Consider the following 19,070-nt stretch of genomic DNA (forward strand, 5'->3'; position numbering starts at 1 on the left):
TTAGCCAAAACATACTGAAAAATCTCAAAATGCGAAAAACGGACACCCTCTGTCTCTGTGTGCGTGTACTTGTGAACTCACCGCATATTCCACCATCTCCTCGTCCTTTTTCGTTCTCCAAATTACCATCCATTGTCGCTGCCATTAACTACCAAAGCCTTTCCAGTCATGACATCTACGTCACCATTGCCACTCAATAACCACCGTCAAGGCTTGACCACCATCTCCTTTGCCACTACACTCGCCCCTTGTGAAATGCCATAACCCTTGCATCTCAACCTTCTTATCGATTTTCGGCTACTGCCTCTTCATCTTCGTTGCCCTTTCTGTCTAGATCGACTCTTTCTCCACTACAAGAAAAATCGTATTTAGCGACGGAATTTAAAGACATAATTATTCCATCGCTAATTAGTGACGGATAGCGACGGAATTTACGTCGCTAATTTTTTTAAATATTTTTTTAATTTAGCGACGAGATACCTGTCACTAAATTTAGTAACGGAATTTGCTACGGAAATCCCATCGCTAAATTTTAATTTTTTTAATTTAAATTTATTTTATTTTTTAGCGATGAGAATAATCCCGTAGCTAAATTTGATTTTTTTTATTTATTTATTTTTTATTTTTTAGCGACGGGGTTGACCCGTCGCTAAATTTTAATTTTTTTATTTAATTTTTTTTTACTTTTTAGCGACGGGGTTGACCCGTTGCTAAATTTTAATTTTTTATTTTTAGCAATGGGGTTGACCCTGTCGCTAAATTTTAATTTTTTATTTAATTATTTTTTTATTTTTTAGCTACGGGGATGACCTGTAGCTAAATTAAAATTTTTTTATTTAATTTTTTTTAATTTTTAGCGACGGGAGTAACCCCGTCACTAAATTTTAATTTTTTTATTTAATTTTTTTAATTTTTAGCGACTGGAGTGAACCCGTCGCTAAATTTTAGTTTTTTATTTAATTTTTTATTAATTTTTTTATTAATTTTTTAATTTTAGCGATGGGAATGACCCATCGCTAAAAAATAAAAAAAATTAATAAAAATTTAAAATTTAGTGACGGGTCAACCCAGTCGGTAAAAAACAAAAATAAATAAATAAAATTTAGCGATGAGGTCACTCCCTTTCACTAAAAATAAAAATAAATAAAAAAAAGTTAAATAAAAAATTAAAATTTAGTGACTGGGTCACTCCCGTCGCTAAAAATAAAAAATAAAAAATAAAAAAAATTAAATAAAAAATAAAAATTTAGCGACCGGGTATTTCCCGTCGCTAAAAATTAAAAAAAAATAAATAAAAAAATTTTAATTTAGCGACAGGCTCAACCCCATCGCTAAAATATAAAAAAAAATTAATAAAAAATTAAAATTTAGCAACGAGGTCAACCCCGTCGCTAAAAAATAAAAAAAAAAATTAAAAAAAAATTTAGTGACGGGGTCACTCCATCACTAAAAATAAAAAAAATAAAAAAATTAAATAAAAAAAATTTAGCGACGAGATCACTCCCGTCACTAAAAATTAAAATAAAATAAAATAAATTAAATAAAAAATTAAAATTTAGCAACAAGGTCACTCCCGTCACTAAGAATTAAAAAAATAAAAAAAGTAAATAAAAATTAAAATTTAGCAACGGGGTATTTCTCGTTGCTAAAATATAAAAAAAACTAAATAAAAAATTTTGAATTTAATGATAGGGACTACCCCGTCGCTAAAAAATAAAAATAAATAAATAAAGAATTAAAATTTAGCGACGGGTCAACCCGTCACTAAAAAATAAAAAAAATTAGCTTAAAAATTTTACATTTAAACATATCACAATAATTTTTACTAACATTAATATTAGTAAAAATTAAACTAATAATTTTTAAATATATTAAAATTAAAATCAAAATCAAAACATAATTTTTCGCTGCTAATATAATAATTAATAATGTTTTATTTAAATTAATAATGAAATAAAATTAAAATTAATATTCATTTCCCTTTACTAACATTAAATATTAAAATTAATATCATTAAATAAGTTTGAGAAATTTTGGTGCATAAATATAATTCTGAAATATTTGAAAGAGAATAGTATAAATATATTTTATATACATCAATAAACAAGAAAGCTTCTAGATTGGCAGGCTCGCGCGCGATACTTGGTCATGAGAGGTTGAGGGTTCGAATCTTGTTGAGAGGATGAGATAATTGCTGAGAGTATTATCCCAGCGCTGCCACGTGGTGCACATGAGAGGTGGGTTGGGGCCTAGCGCGCGTTAAATTTTGAATTTTGGGGTTGAATTTAGCAATGGAATTAACGACGTCGCTAAAAAATAAAAAAATTAATGAATAATTAATTAAAATTTAGCAATAGGGTCGACCCCGTCACTAAAAAATAAAAAAAATTAAATAAAAATTCTTAATTTAGCGACGGGGTCAACCTCGTCGCTAAAAAATAAAAAAAAAATTAAATAAAAAAATTAAAATTTAGCGACGGGGTCAACCCCGTTGCTAATTCCATCGCTGATTAGCGACGGGTACAACCCCCGTCGCTAAAATACTCCCGTCGCTAAATTTTAGTGACGCCCTTTTTAGTGACGGAATTTTTCGTCGCTAAAACGTTGATTTTGTGTAGTGCTTTATTCATTACTGCCACTATATATATATATGTATGTATGTATATATTTGCAGGTGTTGAGTTTGGCGGAACGTTTAAGCTTAGATTTATGGAGATTTGACCTTTGGATATTGCTAGTTTTTGGGTATGTTGGTCGACGAGCATAAGAGTGTCTGGTGGTTGCCTCTGATCGTCAGAAACCACCAGCCACGGTGGTTGGTGGTGACTGCCAATGCACTCTTTAGATTTTACCAAAAAATAAAAATCATATTTATGAAAATCCAGCCGTTAAATGTAGCCCATTTTAGCATATGTTAATTAACCCCCTTGACTTGGTGTTTCTAATGGCAAGTTCTTATCGTGGAATCTCTGGTCGACGGTTGTAACGCCCCATTTTTCCCAAGTGTGCGTTAACATGAGATTTCGGGAATATTTTTTCTTTCAACATCATACACACAACATAAGTCTCTTGATCATAATCATTTCTCGACAATCCCGATTATACCTTCTCAGCATATCAAACTTAAAAATGAGTAAACTAAGATAGGAACAATATTAAAAATGCAAAAGTAAGATTGAAACCTCAAATAGATATGTAATCGTGATGCCTTTATTTATATCGTAGAAATCGTATCATCGATCAACATGACTTCATCAAAACTAAATACATACAACTAAATATCTTGTACATAACCAAAGATCTACAAAAGATCTAATATGCAAATAAAGGCTACATCTCGACAACATCTTTTCCTTTAGGGCCATTACTTTCACCTAGAACGTTTGAATATTCTAGGTACATAATCCAATTTAGATGCTGTCATGCTGAATCATCTAAGTGAGAGTTCAAAAATATTTTCATGATATATGCAATACCATGAACAAAACCGATATATCTCAACACACCCCAGCCCAAGAGAATCCCTTACAACGTTTAACCCATACCATGGGGAAAGAGCAAATCTCTATAGAGGCAACCAGACCACACCGACATATTGGCATAATACAATCCTAGCTTAAGAGGGGAAATATTAATGCATGAACCTGGGAATCACCCCATCATCATTAGGTTTCTACTCAAAGGCATTCCAGGTCTCATCGACACAAACCTTGGCCACCAGATGATCAACACTATCCCTGGGAATCCACGTTCACCTTGGAAACAATACTGTCGCTCAAAGGAACTTGGGGTGGTGTCCACTCTCAGCCTTGCCATTTGAGCCGACCCGAGGTGGTGTACACTCTTATCCCCACCACTTTTGACTCGTAAGAGTGGTGTCCATTCTCAGTCCCCGTCATAGATGGGCATTGATCCTTGGCACATTTCCCTAGTGCTATCACTTAAGTGCCGTAACACAGGTTGACATCCTGACATTCCATATGAATAACACAAAAGATATGCCAATGCCATAACCACAACATCTATCAATGAATTACAAACAACAACATTTTAATGCACGAATTTCAATGCACATGCAAAAACATTTGGATAAACCATCCACATGAAATCATCTTATCACGGGTCAACCATTTGTATGCAACAAAATCGAGTATAGGATTGTACCGCCCACAATATATCAAAAGTGATTAAAAGTAACAAGAACATGCACAATAATTGGATTGAACAACTCACCTTGGGCTAAATTCAAGATTCCTTGAAATACGTGCCTGACCTCGATTCCTGTGCTAGGCGTACTACAGTTCAACCTCGAGCCTCAATGATACCCTAGATATCATATGCATTCAAAGAAAAATCAATATCTATTCACTACAAGAAAAGTAGCTTTTAGTGGCCACTTTTAGTGGCGGCCAAAAACTGTTTATAACTAAAGAGGCATGTTTAGTGGCAGCCAAAAATATTCGCCACTAAAGAGTTCATTATTTGTGACGGCCTCGATTTGTGGCCATTAAAGGTATAAAGAGTTCATTTTTTTTGTCAAGATGATGTCAAGTTTCATCTAGTTAGGTATGGAATAGTTAAGAATTACGTTAATTGGTACTATCACGGGGAAGAGGTATTGTTTGAAGTAGAGATTAGTGATGAGGATGATGACAACAATGATAATGACGATATGCGTCCTATGCTGGAAGAAGCCTTTGGGTTGCCAAGTGTTAATATTGATATGGGTCACGATTCATCTAATGAGAATGAGCCAAACTCGAGTGCAAAATTTTTTTATGAATTATTGCATGATGCCGAACAACCTTTATTTCTAGGATGCACCCATGTGTCGAAGCTTTCATTTCTTGTGAAACTGTTGCATTTGAAATGTTTAAGTGGGTGGAGTAACAATTCATTCAACATGCTACTTGAGATAATAAGATTTACATTTCCAGTGAGTGAAATTGTGCCGTCTTCTTATTATGAAGCTAGGAAATTCATCCGAGTTTTAGGACTCGATTATGAAAAGATAGATGCATGCCCAAATGATTGCATACTTTTTCGAAAAGAATATGCAAATTGTCATGAATGTGTGAAATGTGGTGCTCTTAGGTGGAAGTCAGTGATAGGAAAAAAAGATGTAACTGGGAAAAAGGTACCTACAAAAATTCTGAGGTATTTTCCATTGACCCCAAGGCTTCAAAGGCTATATATGTCATCCAAAACAGCTTCAGATATGCGATGGCACGAAGATAAACGTGTTAAGGATGGGTTATTATGTCATCCAGCTGATTCTGAAGCTTGGAAAAAGTTAGATGAGCATTATCCTTCGTTTTTAGTTGAACCTCGTAATGTTAGACTTGGATTGGCAAGTGATGGATTTAATCCATTTGGCTGAATGAGCATTGCTCATAGTACATGGCCTGTGATTGTAGTTCCATATAATTTGCCCCCTTGGATGTGCATGAAACAGCCTTATCTCATATTAACCTTACTTATTCCTAGTCCAAAAGCCCCTGGAAACCACATTGATGTTTATTTGCAACCTTTGATTGAAGAATTGAAGGAGTTATGGGAGGCCGGTGTTCAAACGTATGATGCCTTAAAGAAACAAAATTTTCAGATGCATGCAACTATTTTATGGACTATTAATGACTTTCCTGCCTATGCAAATTTGTCTGGATATAGTACAAAGGGAAAGTGGGCTTGTCCTTGTTGCAACAAACACACCAAGTCTCATTAGCTAAGATATGGGAAAAAATTTTGCTATATGGGCCACCGTCGATTTTTACCTAGGAACCATAAATAGCGTAATAATAAAGTTCATTTCAATGGGAAGGTGGAACGTAGGGACCGACCTCCACAACTGTCTGGATATGATGTGTTTGAATAATTATGCACTGTTGAAAAGGAAAATGAGATAATTCTAATGATACTTGGCTAAAACATTGGAAGAAAAAAGTATCTTTTTGAGCTGCCTTATTGGAAAGAACTTTTGTTGCGTCACAATCTAGACGTTATGCACATTGAAAAAAATGTATGTGATAATGTTATTAGAACGATCATGCATATTCAAGGAAAATCGACAGATGGTAAGAAAGCTCGCATGGACTTGAAAGAGATGGGCATTAGAGAGACACTCCACCTACTCGGTGAAGATGATAAAATACCTCTTGCATGTTACATGTTGTCTTCAAAAGAAAAATTGATGTTGTGTGAATTTTTGAAAGAAGTTAAAGTACCAGATGGTTATTCGTCGAATATCTCAAGGTGTGTTAATATCAAGGAGCGCAAAATCTTGTCCTTAAAGAGTCATGATTGCCACATTCTTATGCAACGATTACTCCCTCTTACTCTACGGGGCCTTCTCCCTAAGGATGTTTTTGGTGCATTGATTGAATTGAGTAACTTTTTTCGAGAGATTTGTTCCAAAGTATTGAGGGTTGAAAGGTTAAATGAACTTGAACTCCAAATTGCTGAAACTCTTTGCAAATTAGAACGAATCTTCCTTCCAACTTTTTTCAACATTATGGAACACTTACCTATTCACTTACCTAGTGAAGCTAAGATTGCCGGCCCTGTCCAGTATCGTTGGATGTATCCAATTGAAAGGTTTGTACATGTTCTTATTCATACTAGTTTTTTTGGAAAAAAAAAAAAAGTTTACCCCCTTATTAAGGAGTTTAAGAAAAGTTATCAATTTCTTTGACAGGTATTTACGCACATTGAAATCTTATGTCCGTAATAAGAGTCGTCCAGAGCGTTCAATTGCAAAGGGATATCTTGCAGAAGAATGCCTGAATTTTTGTTCTAGATACCTAAAAGGATGTGAAACGAAATTCAATCGCGTTGAAAGAAATGCTGACGGGGATGGTGTGAACACAATTGGTGGATTATCTGTGTTTACTCAAACAGGTCGTGCTTTAGGAAAAGCGACTCAATGTGAGCTTGGAAGAGAGGAATGGTCCCAAGCTAGATTATATGTCCTTAAAAATTGTGATGAAATCCAATCATTCATAGAGTAAGTGATAATTTTGACATATTATATACCAATTAATTTATAACAATTATTTTTCCATGAAATTTCTCTTACTGCTTTTTGTGTGTAATTTGAAATAGAGAACACAAACAATTGGTGGTCCAATCTCTAACCCATTCTCATCCCAGAAACGTAGAAAAAGTTCACAATAGACAATTTCCAAGTTGGTTTGAGCATCAAGTAAGTATATTAAGATCCAATATGTATCATTTAAATGTTTTGTGGTTAGATGTTCAATGCCATCCATTTGAACTATATTGTTATTTAACCCATTTCCCTTTAAATGGATAGGTGACACAAATGTATAATTTAGAAAATGACAAAGTCACCAATCATTTGTTATCACTTGCTCGAGGGCCAAATCATAGTGCATTGTCATACAAAGGCTACATTGTTAATGGTTTTCGGTTCCACACCCGATATTGAGAGAAAGAATTGAAAACTCAAAATAGTGGAGTTTTTATGAGAGGGGAAACTAATAGTTTTGCAACTGTGAGAGATGGTAACCCAACCCTTGGTAATGTGGATTACTATGGCGTGTTAATGAATATTATCGAATTGCAATATCTTGGTGGTTTATGAGGAGTATTATTCAAGTGTGATTGGAGAGATGTATGCAATAAAGGAAGAGGAATCAAGACAGATAATTACGGGTTCACTTCCTTAAATTTTGATAGATCATTGCAGACTAATGAACCATTTATACTTGCTTGCCAAGCTGAACAGGTGTTTTATGTAAGGGAAATGGGGGAACCTAATTGGTATGTTGTTCAATGATCACAATCTCGAAACTTTTATGATATGGATGCCTATGAAGCCACTAGTGATGAACCATTTCAACAAAATGATATATCAAACATTGGCCAATGTTCAACCCAAGATGCGGATCTAAATGACTGTGAGTTTTCATGCCATAGAAGTGACATTCCGCTAGAGATTGCATTTGAAGAAGGGACATCAAGACAACGAAGGAATAGAATGTATCATTCAGTTAAGGGAAAGAGAAAGACTAGATGAAGAAGGAAATAAAAACCAGTTTTAAGTGATGATGATTGATTGTATATGTCTTGCTTGCTTAGTTTTGATATGTTTCTTTTTTTTTTCCCTCTATTTTTCTAAAGCTTAGTGTATTTCAGTGTTTCTTTTTTCTTTAGTCACGTTCTATATATAAGTCTATGTTGTAGCCAATGGAGGGAATAGCTGAAACCAACGAACAAATTCTCGTCACACCATCTAATTTTGATCCATCTACAAGACAAAGTTGCGCTGGTAAGAAATAATTATCTATCTTTTAATAGTTTGGTTTTTTCATCTGTAAAATGATAAAATAATTATTAGTTTTTATTTATCATATATTTATTATATAGGATCATCATCATCTAATGCAAGAAAAAGAGGTCGAGGGAAAACAAAGAATAAAATACTAATATCTTTGGCTCTTGGTAAAAAATTGCCATTGGAATTCATTAATTATGGTCAAGCCATTGGATCAAATGCTAATGTGTTTGCAAGTCATATTGGCAAGATTGTTAAAGTATGTGAAGATGCACCAATTTCTTGCAAGCGTTGGGAAGATGTTCCACAAGACAATAAGAATAAAATGTATTCTTATGTACTGGTAAGATCAATAATTATTCTATATTATACTTATATGATATTGTATTAAATCGTTCTTTATAACTTATAACGTTTCAAACAACTTTTTCTTTTAACTTGTGTAGGAGAAATTTGAATTTGATGAAAATGAAGTAAGAAAAAATTAGATCTTTAGAAAGATGGGAAGGGCTTTTGCAAACCATAGATATAGGTTGAAGGCTAACTATTATGATGCATATGACAATGATGATGATCGAATTAAGTTTGCTCCAACAACAATCGACCAAGGACAATGGAGACAATTTGTCAGTTGGTTGAGCTCACATGAGTTTCAGGTATTCTATACCCTTTACTTTTTTTATGCAAAATTTACTTTAATTATTTAAAATATGATTATTGTATTTAGTCTTACATATAGGTTTCTTGTGCTCGTAATAAGTCTAATCGGTCAAGCAAACAATGACTAAAACTACAGGCACTAGAAGTTTTGCTCGAGTCAGAGCTGAACAGGTATAATTTAAATCATTTATACATCTTTCTCATTAACAATTTTTTTTTTTTTTGTTGATTAACTTGTTTATTTAATACAGGCTGAAATATTAGGACACGAACCGTCTGCATGGGAAATGTTCAAGGTGACACACAAGAAAAAAGACGGGTCAATGGTTGATTCCACATCAAAAGAAATAGTGGTAAATTTTATTTTAAATAGTTTATGTTGTTATTGTGATATATATTTTAGTATTATGTTATAACATACCTATTTTATTTATTATCAAATTGCAGGACACAATTCAATCTTTAGTAACCCAAAGTGCTGAGGAAGAACCTTCTCAAGCTATTGATGAAAATGAAATTTTTTCTGAAGTAATGGGAAGAGAAAGACATGGACGTGTTCGTGGGTATGGATTCAGACCAACTCCTTCTTCTGTCCTTGGAAAGATTCCATCTCGTCATGAGCTTATTACAGAACTAGAACAAATGTGACAACATAATAATGGTTTGAAAAATGAAATGCAACTTTTGAAAGAGAAAAATGAAGCGTTGTCGACAGAATTGAACCAAGTCAAAGAAAGGCAATCAATTTTTGAAACTTTTATAGAAGATGTTAGGGCAAGAAGGATTAGAAATAACAATTGACTAGACTTAATTGTTTAATGTCTTTTTTTGATGTAAAGTGCCAGATGTCTTTTTTTGATGACAATGTAAATGTAAAGTGCTAGCCAATTATTAATTGACTCGAGTTGTTTTCTAAAGTTTCTTGATGATTAGAATGGTGTTTATTTTAGATACAATGTATTAAATTAATAAGGTTTAAAATATAGAAAAACAAGCAGTGGGTTGTGAGAAAATTTTATAAAAATCATTTTTTATGACGACCAACAAAAAGTGGTCACTAAAAATGTCTTTTTTTGTGGCAACCATGACTCTCACTAAAAGTATCTGTCAAACACTTTTTGTGGCAATCAATATAATGTGGTCACTAAAAAACGTTCATTTTGTGGCGGCCAACACTATTACTAAAATCTTACCATTTGTGACAACCAGCAAACCTGTCACAAAAAATTCATTATCTGTGACAACGGTGGTCGTCACTAAAGAGTCATTATTTGTGAGGGCCATGACCGTCACAAAAAATGACATTAGTGACAGACGACTATGGTTGTCAGTAAAAAAAATTTTGTGACCGTCACATTCGGTCGCCACTAAATGGTATTTTTAGTGATGGCTAGCCAATAATTGCCACTAATATTATTTGTGCCAGACTTTTTAGTGATAGCTTGTGACAACCAACTTAGCGCCCACTAAAACTTTTAGTGACGAGTTTTTATACTTTTAGTGACGGTTTTGGCCTCCACTAAAAATCTTGTTTCTTGTAGTGATTTTCTCAATTTTCTCATAATTTTTCTCTAATTTCTTCTTATTTTTCTCTCAATAATTCTAAATAAATAACTATTCAAGTATTTTTCTAAATTTTTCCCCACAAAAATTCATAAAATAATATCTATAAGCCTCTGAAATTATATGGAAATTTTCCATTTTTTCTCCTATTTTCTCCAATTTCCATAATTACTTTTCCTTGAGAAAATTTATTTCTCCTTGATTTCCTTCGAATTTCCTCCATGAAAATGACCAAGGCTCATAAAATAAATTCCTTATCCTTCTGGAATTTTCTCATAATTTTATAAAAATCCCTCATATTTATTTTTCATTTACCTTTCCTTTCAAAAATCCCAAATAATTATCTCCTCAAGAAATTTCTAAGAAAAAAATTCATAAAAATAAACTATTATTTTTTCCTGAATTTCTAGATATTTTTTTAGAATTTTATTTCCTTTAATTCTATTTTGTCTCAAATTTTTTATATTTTTAGTATTTAAAAAATACAGAAATTACCTCTGATTATCTTCTCCGGCGCCGGCACACCGAAAAATTAAACAAATGACACCGGGATGCTTCTCTCCCTTAGTCGATCCCAATTGTACCCCTCTTGGTCAGAAAAAATCATTGGAAGCCCTTCGATTTAGCCAAAAACAGTCTGCCTAAGCCGCCCGCCATTGAACTCCGGCGAACTAAATTGGCCTCCTATTCGAAGTCCGATTGACTCGAAACTTTTCAAACTAATTCCCCATAGCCTCGCAACCAAAATCCCCTTATTAGATCCTTCGATCGTTCACTCTACAACCTGATTTAAATCCTAACTCAATATGTATATATATATATATAGGCGGTCGAATATATAATTGCGAAAACATCCCCTATACCACTCCAAAAACTCTCAAAATCTGCATAATTGCTTCTCACAACTTGGGGAACAAAAGCCCCTTATCAAAACGCTCGAATTCCTTCCCAAATTCTAGATCTAAGGCTATGAACTTTCATGGAAACCCTCAACCAAAACTTGACTATTTATAGCCAAATTCGAGCCTCTCTTGTAACGCCCCACTTTTCCCAAGCGAGCGTTAACTCGAGATTTCGGGAATAATTTTTTTTTTTTTAACATCATATACACAACATAAGCCTCTTGACATACATACCTTCATCATAGTCATTTCCCGACAATCCCGATCGTACCTTCTCAGTATATCAAAATTTAATAATTAATAGACTAAGACAGGTATTATCAATCACATTAGCGGAAGCAAGATCGAAACCTCAATAATATATAACCGACAATTCCTTTACAATAACCAAATTGATGTTTCGCATGAAAATATCAAAATATTACATAACCTCTGAACATCGTAATCATTGACAAAACCTACAAAACTAAACATAGTAGCTACATCTCGATGACATTTTTTATCTTGGCGCCACTGCTTTCATCTGGAATGTTTGAATATTCTAGGGACATAGTCCAAATTAGATGCTGAATCATCTAAGTGAGAGTTCAAAAATATTTTCATGCAGATATGCAAAATCATATATAAAACCGATAAATTTCGACATACCCCAGCCTAAGAGAATCCCACATAGCACTTAGTTCTAACCGGGAAAAATGCAATCTCTCTAAAGGCGACATGACCACATCGACTCATTGGCAAACCAATCCTGCTTAAGAGGGACAACCTCAACATAGGAACCCGAGAATCACCCCATTGTCATTGTTAGGCTTTACGCTCATACTCAAAGGCATTCCAAAACCCAACGCAACCCTAGCCCCAAGAGTGTCACATCAGCACTATCCCCGAAATCTACGACACCTCGGCCTTAATGCTATTACTCAAAGGAACCTAGGGTGGTGTCCACTCTTAGCCCTGCCACTTGAGCCAACAATCGGGGTGGTGTCCACTCTCAGCCCCGCCACTTGAGTACCATAGGGTGAAGTCCATCTCAGCCCCGTCCCAAGTGGGTCACATAGCATTAACCCTTGGCACACATTCCGAGTGCTGACACTTGAGAGCTACGTCACAGGTTAACCACCCACATCCCACATGGACAACACAACATGCCAATGCCGAAAAATCATAACATGCATAAAATCAACATCTCAATGTATGCAATTTGTCGTACGAAATTCAATGCATGTGTAAATAACCGTTTGGACAAACCATCAAAATAAACCAAACCATAGGGATGAACACTCACAGTAAATCATTCACATGCTATTATAAGTCTTTTCGGGTAGAACCACTCACCTTTTAGACACAATTCGAATTCTTCTTGAAAAGCGCGGTACGCCTCGATTTGCATGCCCACCTCGAACTTCGCACGAGTCACTTCGTCTCAACTCTCAAGGCACCCTATGTTATCATATTCATCCAACAGTTATAATTTTCCCTTAATTTTATCACATTTTCCTATTTTTCTCCCATTTTTCTTCTCTAATAATCCAAAACAAATATCTACACAACTATTTTCTAAAATATTTTTACATAATAATTCATAAAATAATTTTCCAATAATTTTGAAAAAAAAAAATCAGAAATTACCTATGTGGCACGCGCCTCCACACGCCTAGGCACGTTTCTACGAGTGAGGACAGCGCGTGCATTGCACGTGCATCGTTTTCTCCGACGAGCAGCTCGCCGGCCGGCACCGGAATTCTTCCCCGATCACACCACCTGAAAGCCTTCTTTCAGTCGATCATGATGGCATCCTTAGGTGCTCGAAACAACCACTGGCGGCCTTCAAATCGAGCAAAAACAGGCTCAGTCCGACCACAGCCCGCGATTTTTCGGCGACTCTCGAAACCCCTTCAAACCACCTCGAAAATTCACCAAACTTACCAGAAATGCTCCTCTTGCCTCAAGGAACAAAGCCTCTTATTGGCTTTCCTCGATTCGTCCTCAAACCCGAGCTATTTGGTGCTTCAAAATCGGCCGAAACCCTTGGCTATTTATAGGCCAAATCCGACCTCCACGCGGCAAATTTCTAGCCAAAACTCCTCTCACACGCCTCCTAGGCCGTCCTTTCCCATGCCCTGATGAAAATAGGTTGCCAAATCGCCGGATTTTCTGGCCAAAATTCTGGCCAGATCTGCCATGTGCGTGAGCTTTTTCGAAAATTGCAGTTTGGCCCTCTTGAAATTTTCTTTTACATTTTGGCCCTTATCCTCAAGCCCCTGATCTTTCTAGCACCATCACTAAGACCTTCAAGATTAGTACTTCTCATTTCTCCCTTGAAACTCCCGAAAAATTATCATTTTGACCTCCTTCGGGCAAATTTAGAAAATTGCACTTAGGCTCGATTGATTGTTTTGATCTCAAATCCACTCGATTCAACCTGAAACCACTTAAGGGTTGTTCTATATATTAAATATTAGTTCTAGACACACTCCGTTGATTTTTTGGACATTGTCTATAACAATTCGGTAATACGATCTAATTGGCAGCTGTATTTTTGCTGTACCGAAAACTGTTCCCGATCTCATTTCTTTTATCACTAAAAATCATAATTTAAATCACTCGTCGATACTATACCATTTTCCTTAGCTATCTAGGGTCCGGAGTACTCCCTTTGACTAATTCGGTCGTCCAAAGTTGTGTTAGTGTACCTTATAGTCTTATTTTTTTTTCCAAAATTTCATTTATGCATTTTATCAAATATCATTTTTATCCTCAAATTATTTCTGGGTATTACATCTCTCAACCAATCACAAGGAATAATGTGAGCTAGAAACCACCCCCACGTCCATGCCAGGCTTAGCCATGCCCTGGTCGCTGATTTGACGGCGACGTGGCAGGTGTGGCAGCCATGCCTCACGTCGCAATTTTGTTTTGTTTTGTTTTATATGTTTTTTTTTGACATGATAAAGCATAATATCTTTTATTAAAAACAACTATAATCTATACCAGACATTCTCAAGACGTTCGTCAATAATATATCCTTTCTTTTAAATATCTAAATTTCGAGACGTTCCCTGTCGACGATTCAATTTTTCAGCTCGAACTGAAGCTGTATTGAAAATTAACTCCGATTTGATTTCTTTCAATACTAAAAATCCTATCTCGGGATGTTTAATAATAACATATCATTTTCCTTTGAAATCTCAACCTTGGGACATTTCCTACAGTCGATTCGGTGACTTATTGCCCTTTCCAACCATTTTTTCGGTATCCCAAGCTCCTCAAAATTACGTGGCAACCTTATGCCAATACGGGATATTACAATGGTGGTGACCGTTGGTGGCGACAGTTGTGGTTGGAGGTTGTTTATTGAATAAAATATTATAAAATAATTTTATACAAAATTTTAAAGTAAACTCGTTTTTTAATTTTCTATTTTGAGAAATAATTTTTTAGAATAATAAAAAAAATACTTTTTTATAAAATCTTAAGATAGACACTCAAAATATAAAATTAAAAATAAATTCAAAACTTAAAACTGAAAACTAAAATATGAAGAGAACGTCAGCTAAAATTAAAGTAGCTTTTCATAAAAACTAGAGTAGTTTTATTTTTCTTTTGTTAAAATTTACCATAATTTCCAAAGTCTCCTAGCAAGTGTTTTCTCTCTCTCTCTCTAAACCCCAAAGATTTATTGTTGGGGTTTAAGAAATGCCCACCAGTAGTAGGGTCATAAATGAGCTGAATCATTCACAAGCAGTTCAATGTTCGACTCGACAAAAATTCATTCGAATTTATTCGTTAAATTAAATGAGTTGAAATTAATTCTAATTAATTTTGAAACTTGTTAAAGCTCACAAACATGTTCGATTAGAGACTCATGAATACTAATAATTCGATTAGAGGGTCATAAATATGGTCGATTAAAAGTTCACGAATAGTTTGTAAACAAAATCGTTTATAAACACATTAATACACTTGTTTTTAATTTTATAAATATATTATTTAACATAAAGTTATCAAATATTAAATTATTATAATAATACAATTAAATTGAATATGTTTAAAATGATTAAATATACATTAATTTAATTATTCAACATAATATAATATATGTATATATAATAAAATAAAATAAAAAAATAAGTTTGAGCAAAATAACAAGTTTTAACAAGCCTTAGCCTATTAGGGAGCCTAAACTCGAGCTCGAGCTCGTCAGCAAGTGGTTGAGTTTGAGCTTAGAAACTACCTCACTTAGCTCAACTTGGTTCGATTGCAATTCTAACAATTGATATATATATATATATATTCTAAACATTTTTATTTTTAATTTCAAGGGGGGGGGGGGGGGGGGGAGAGAGAGAAATGCTTGTAGGTTTGGGGAAAAAAAGAAAAAGAAATAGATGGTGATCTCACCAAACAATTGTCCCCAACTCGAGTCCTGAAACTCTTTATTAATTAATGTATGAATTCAAGTAACAAAGCGAAATGAAGGAGACATAATATTAATTCCAAGTTCTGCATGCATGCCCACTTATGAAGACTCTCTCTCTTCCAGAATCCTGAGGCCAACATAGCTGCACAAAACCCACCCAACAAATACAACAAACAATTTTGTCACATATAACCAGTACGTACAAAATAAAACAACTGAAATAATAGCAAACTTCAGATAATTACCGGCCCAGCATCATGAGAGTAGCTTGGGGATTGGTCCCTGGCGAGGAATTAAAGGTGGATCCATCAACAATTCGTAATGCACCAATTCCAGTAACACTAAAATGAGGATCCACAACCTTCCCCACCACACAACCCCCATGGTAATGATACATAGTAGTCAACATTTTGCGACAATATGTTTCAAAAGCTGCATCATCAGCTTTGTCATTCGGCAAAGATCGCCCCACAAATTTAAATTCTTTGGTGTCGTTTAGTCCTGGAAACTTGTACTTCTCCATTACTTGGGAACTCATCACCTTGTCAAGATTTTTTGTTCCCAACACACACTTAGCCAAGTCTGTTGGATTGGACAAGTAGTTGAAGCGAACCTTTGGGGTAGCCGTCACATTTGTGGATGATGCTAGAGAAAGTGAACCTAATGAGAGTGGCCTTGCGAGTTTGTGAATTACAGATAGTACGGTAAAGTTCACAGGAGGAGATGGGTTTGGGAAGAGGATGACGCTTACGGGAGAATTGAAAGGGTAAGAACCTGATACGGCTTCAATATAATGATCTTCTGTTATACCTACAATTGAAACTTCAGAACCCTGTACTTCAAGTGAAGGAGCAATGTTAACGTTAAAACGGGGATTATCTACCAAAAATTGGCCAACCGAAGGATGGTGCTTCACTATGGGAATCTTCAAGGATGATAGATATGGCACTGGACCAACCCCACTTAGCAGCAAAATCTGAGGGCTACCAAGAGTGCCCGCACTCAAAATTACTTCTCCTTTGGGTTTTAGCATGGCTTGATGTAACTTACCCTTTGAGTCACTATATATTACTCCAACAGCTGAAACAGCTTACATAAAACAAAACATCAAACAAAATTAATTTCAATAATCATACAATCATAAAACAATGGTTAATGAAAAAAACTATAACAAAGTGGAATTCATCAGGTCATTATTTCTAGTTTTGAAAATAGTAAATGAAAAAAACTATAACAAAGTGGGGATTAATGCTCATAAAACAATGGTTAATTAAGCAAAGGTATAATACATATGATACCCCCTCAATAAGTAAAAAAATGTAGCATTTAATCCTTGATGTGCAAATCGTCAAAATTCGATACCTTAACTATTAAACATTATTGATTTATGTCTTTACCGTGTAAAGAACGTTAGCATGTGTATGAATACGCTCATTTCTATGAGTGATACATCATATGGATTACTAGTTGACAGTATTTGAATAGGTTGACTAGTTTGTCATGCTCCCTCAATAATTAAAAATATAACATTTGCTCCCTAATTTACAAAAACATCAAGATTTTGAATCTTAGCTATTAAAAATTGTTGTTTTAAATCCTTACCTTGAGACATAAAAGAGAATATAAATAAGAGAGTAAGAGAACAATATAACCGAATTCAATAAAGAGAAATTATGGAAATTAGTTCTATTATATTTTGTAATTGAGAATAGAAAAAGATAGAGTTTTTTGAGTTAGTAATTCAGAGATTTAGATGTTTAGAATTTAAGATTTTTTTAAGTTATGGGTAATTTTGTCTTTTCTCCTATCAAAATAAATTTTAATCAAATGTGTCTCGCTAACATTACATTTTTATGACATGATACTTTATCTTTTCTATATTTATGTTCTACGTGGTGTAAATAATAACTTTTTGTTTACTCTCAATCAAGATAAAAACTTAAAATAATAATTTTTAATAGTTAAGATACGAAATTTTAATATTTTTGTATGTTAGAGATTAAATGCTATTTTCTTTAATTGTTGAGCAAGCATAACAAACTAGTAAACCTATTCAAATATTGTTAATTGGTCATTCAAGTAGCGTGTCATTTATTGAAATGAGTGCGTTCATATACACACTAATATTTTGTCACAGTAAGCACTTAAAACAATAATTTCTTATAATTGAAATATCAAATTTTAACGTTTTGCATATAAAAAATTAAATGCTATAATTTTTAATTATTAAGGGGAGGAGTAATTATTAAGCTTTAAGCAAAAATGCTATATATATTACCTCGTGAATTTGTGGAGAAAATCACCCTCTCAACTGTGGCGTGAATCGCCACTTGAATATTGTTTGATAGAGCTTTGTTAAGAAGCTCAACTGCACCATGTCGCCGCCCATTCCCATCGAAGGTTGATCCTCCGATCTTGGTTCCGATAATGTGATCAAACGTAAATCCATTATCTGGGCCATTACCTACTTGTAGAAGTGCTTCTTTCACTGAAGATTGCCATGTTCCAACAATGGGTTTGGAGACAATTGTCTCTTCAACCCATTTATAGGACTCGTTGACAAGCTTCATGTCCCATTCGATGCCAGAATTTGTGTAGAAGTACGGGTCAGCTCTTGAGTAAAAACCGAAGTTTATCATAGTTCCCCCACCTAGGATTCTTCCTCTTACATTTGGAACACCATCTTCAGATGTGAAAGGTTGGGCAGGTGAGTCTTTATCATCTGCTTCTAAAATATTATTGATGAGATTTTCCTGGAGTAAGACTTCTGGCCTTTCACGAGGCGAACTACCCCTTTCTAAAAGTAGAACAGAATGGTTTGTTGAAAGAGTGGTGGCGAGAGGACAACCAACTGTCCCTCCGCCAACTACTATATAATCATAAAACTCTATTGAAGGAAATTCGTTGGCATCCCTTACGAACTTCAGATAATCCTGATCTGCACAATGCAAGATAATGAAGAAACAATCACCACATGACATGGTGTATCAAACATAAATTATTGAGAAATTGGGACATGTAAAAGAAAGATGACGAAATTATAACTGACGTTACCGGGAGAAATTAAATAAAGAAAATAGGAGAATTTTACTTAGCCAAAAGAGAAAAAAAGAAAATTAATGAATATATATAAGCATACGAGCCTTGTTGATCGGATTGATCAGCAGCCAAAGAAATTCTGGGTTGAGGTACAATGAGGAAGATGAAGACAAAAAATATGGCGAAAAGC

General features: G+C 34.4%; 1 protein-coding gene across 1 annotated transcript; it reads right to left on the minus strand.

The window, feature by feature from the left end:
- Window positions 1-15,834: 15,834 nt before the first annotated feature.
- LOC127806146 (sinalpyl alcohol oxidase Nec3-like) lies at window positions 15,835-19,042 on the minus strand. The gene is made up of 3 exons (XM_052343233.1): window positions 18,120-19,042; window positions 16,087-16,930; window positions 15,835-15,983 (listed from the first exon to the last, which is right to left on the minus strand). Exons 1-3 carry the CDS (start codon window positions 18,820-18,822, stop codon window positions 15,941-15,943), a joined length of 1,590 nt encoding a protein of 529 aa, XP_052199193.1. The 5' UTR covers window positions 18,823-19,042; the 3' UTR covers window positions 15,835-15,940.
- Window positions 19,043-19,070: the final 28 nt, after the last annotated feature.

This window comes from Diospyros lotus, chromosome 7, assembly GCF_014633365.1.
Source record: "Diospyros lotus cultivar Yz01 chromosome 7, ASM1463336v1, whole genome shotgun sequence".
NCBI lineage: Eukaryota > Viridiplantae > Streptophyta > Magnoliopsida > Ericales > Ebenaceae > Diospyros > Diospyros lotus.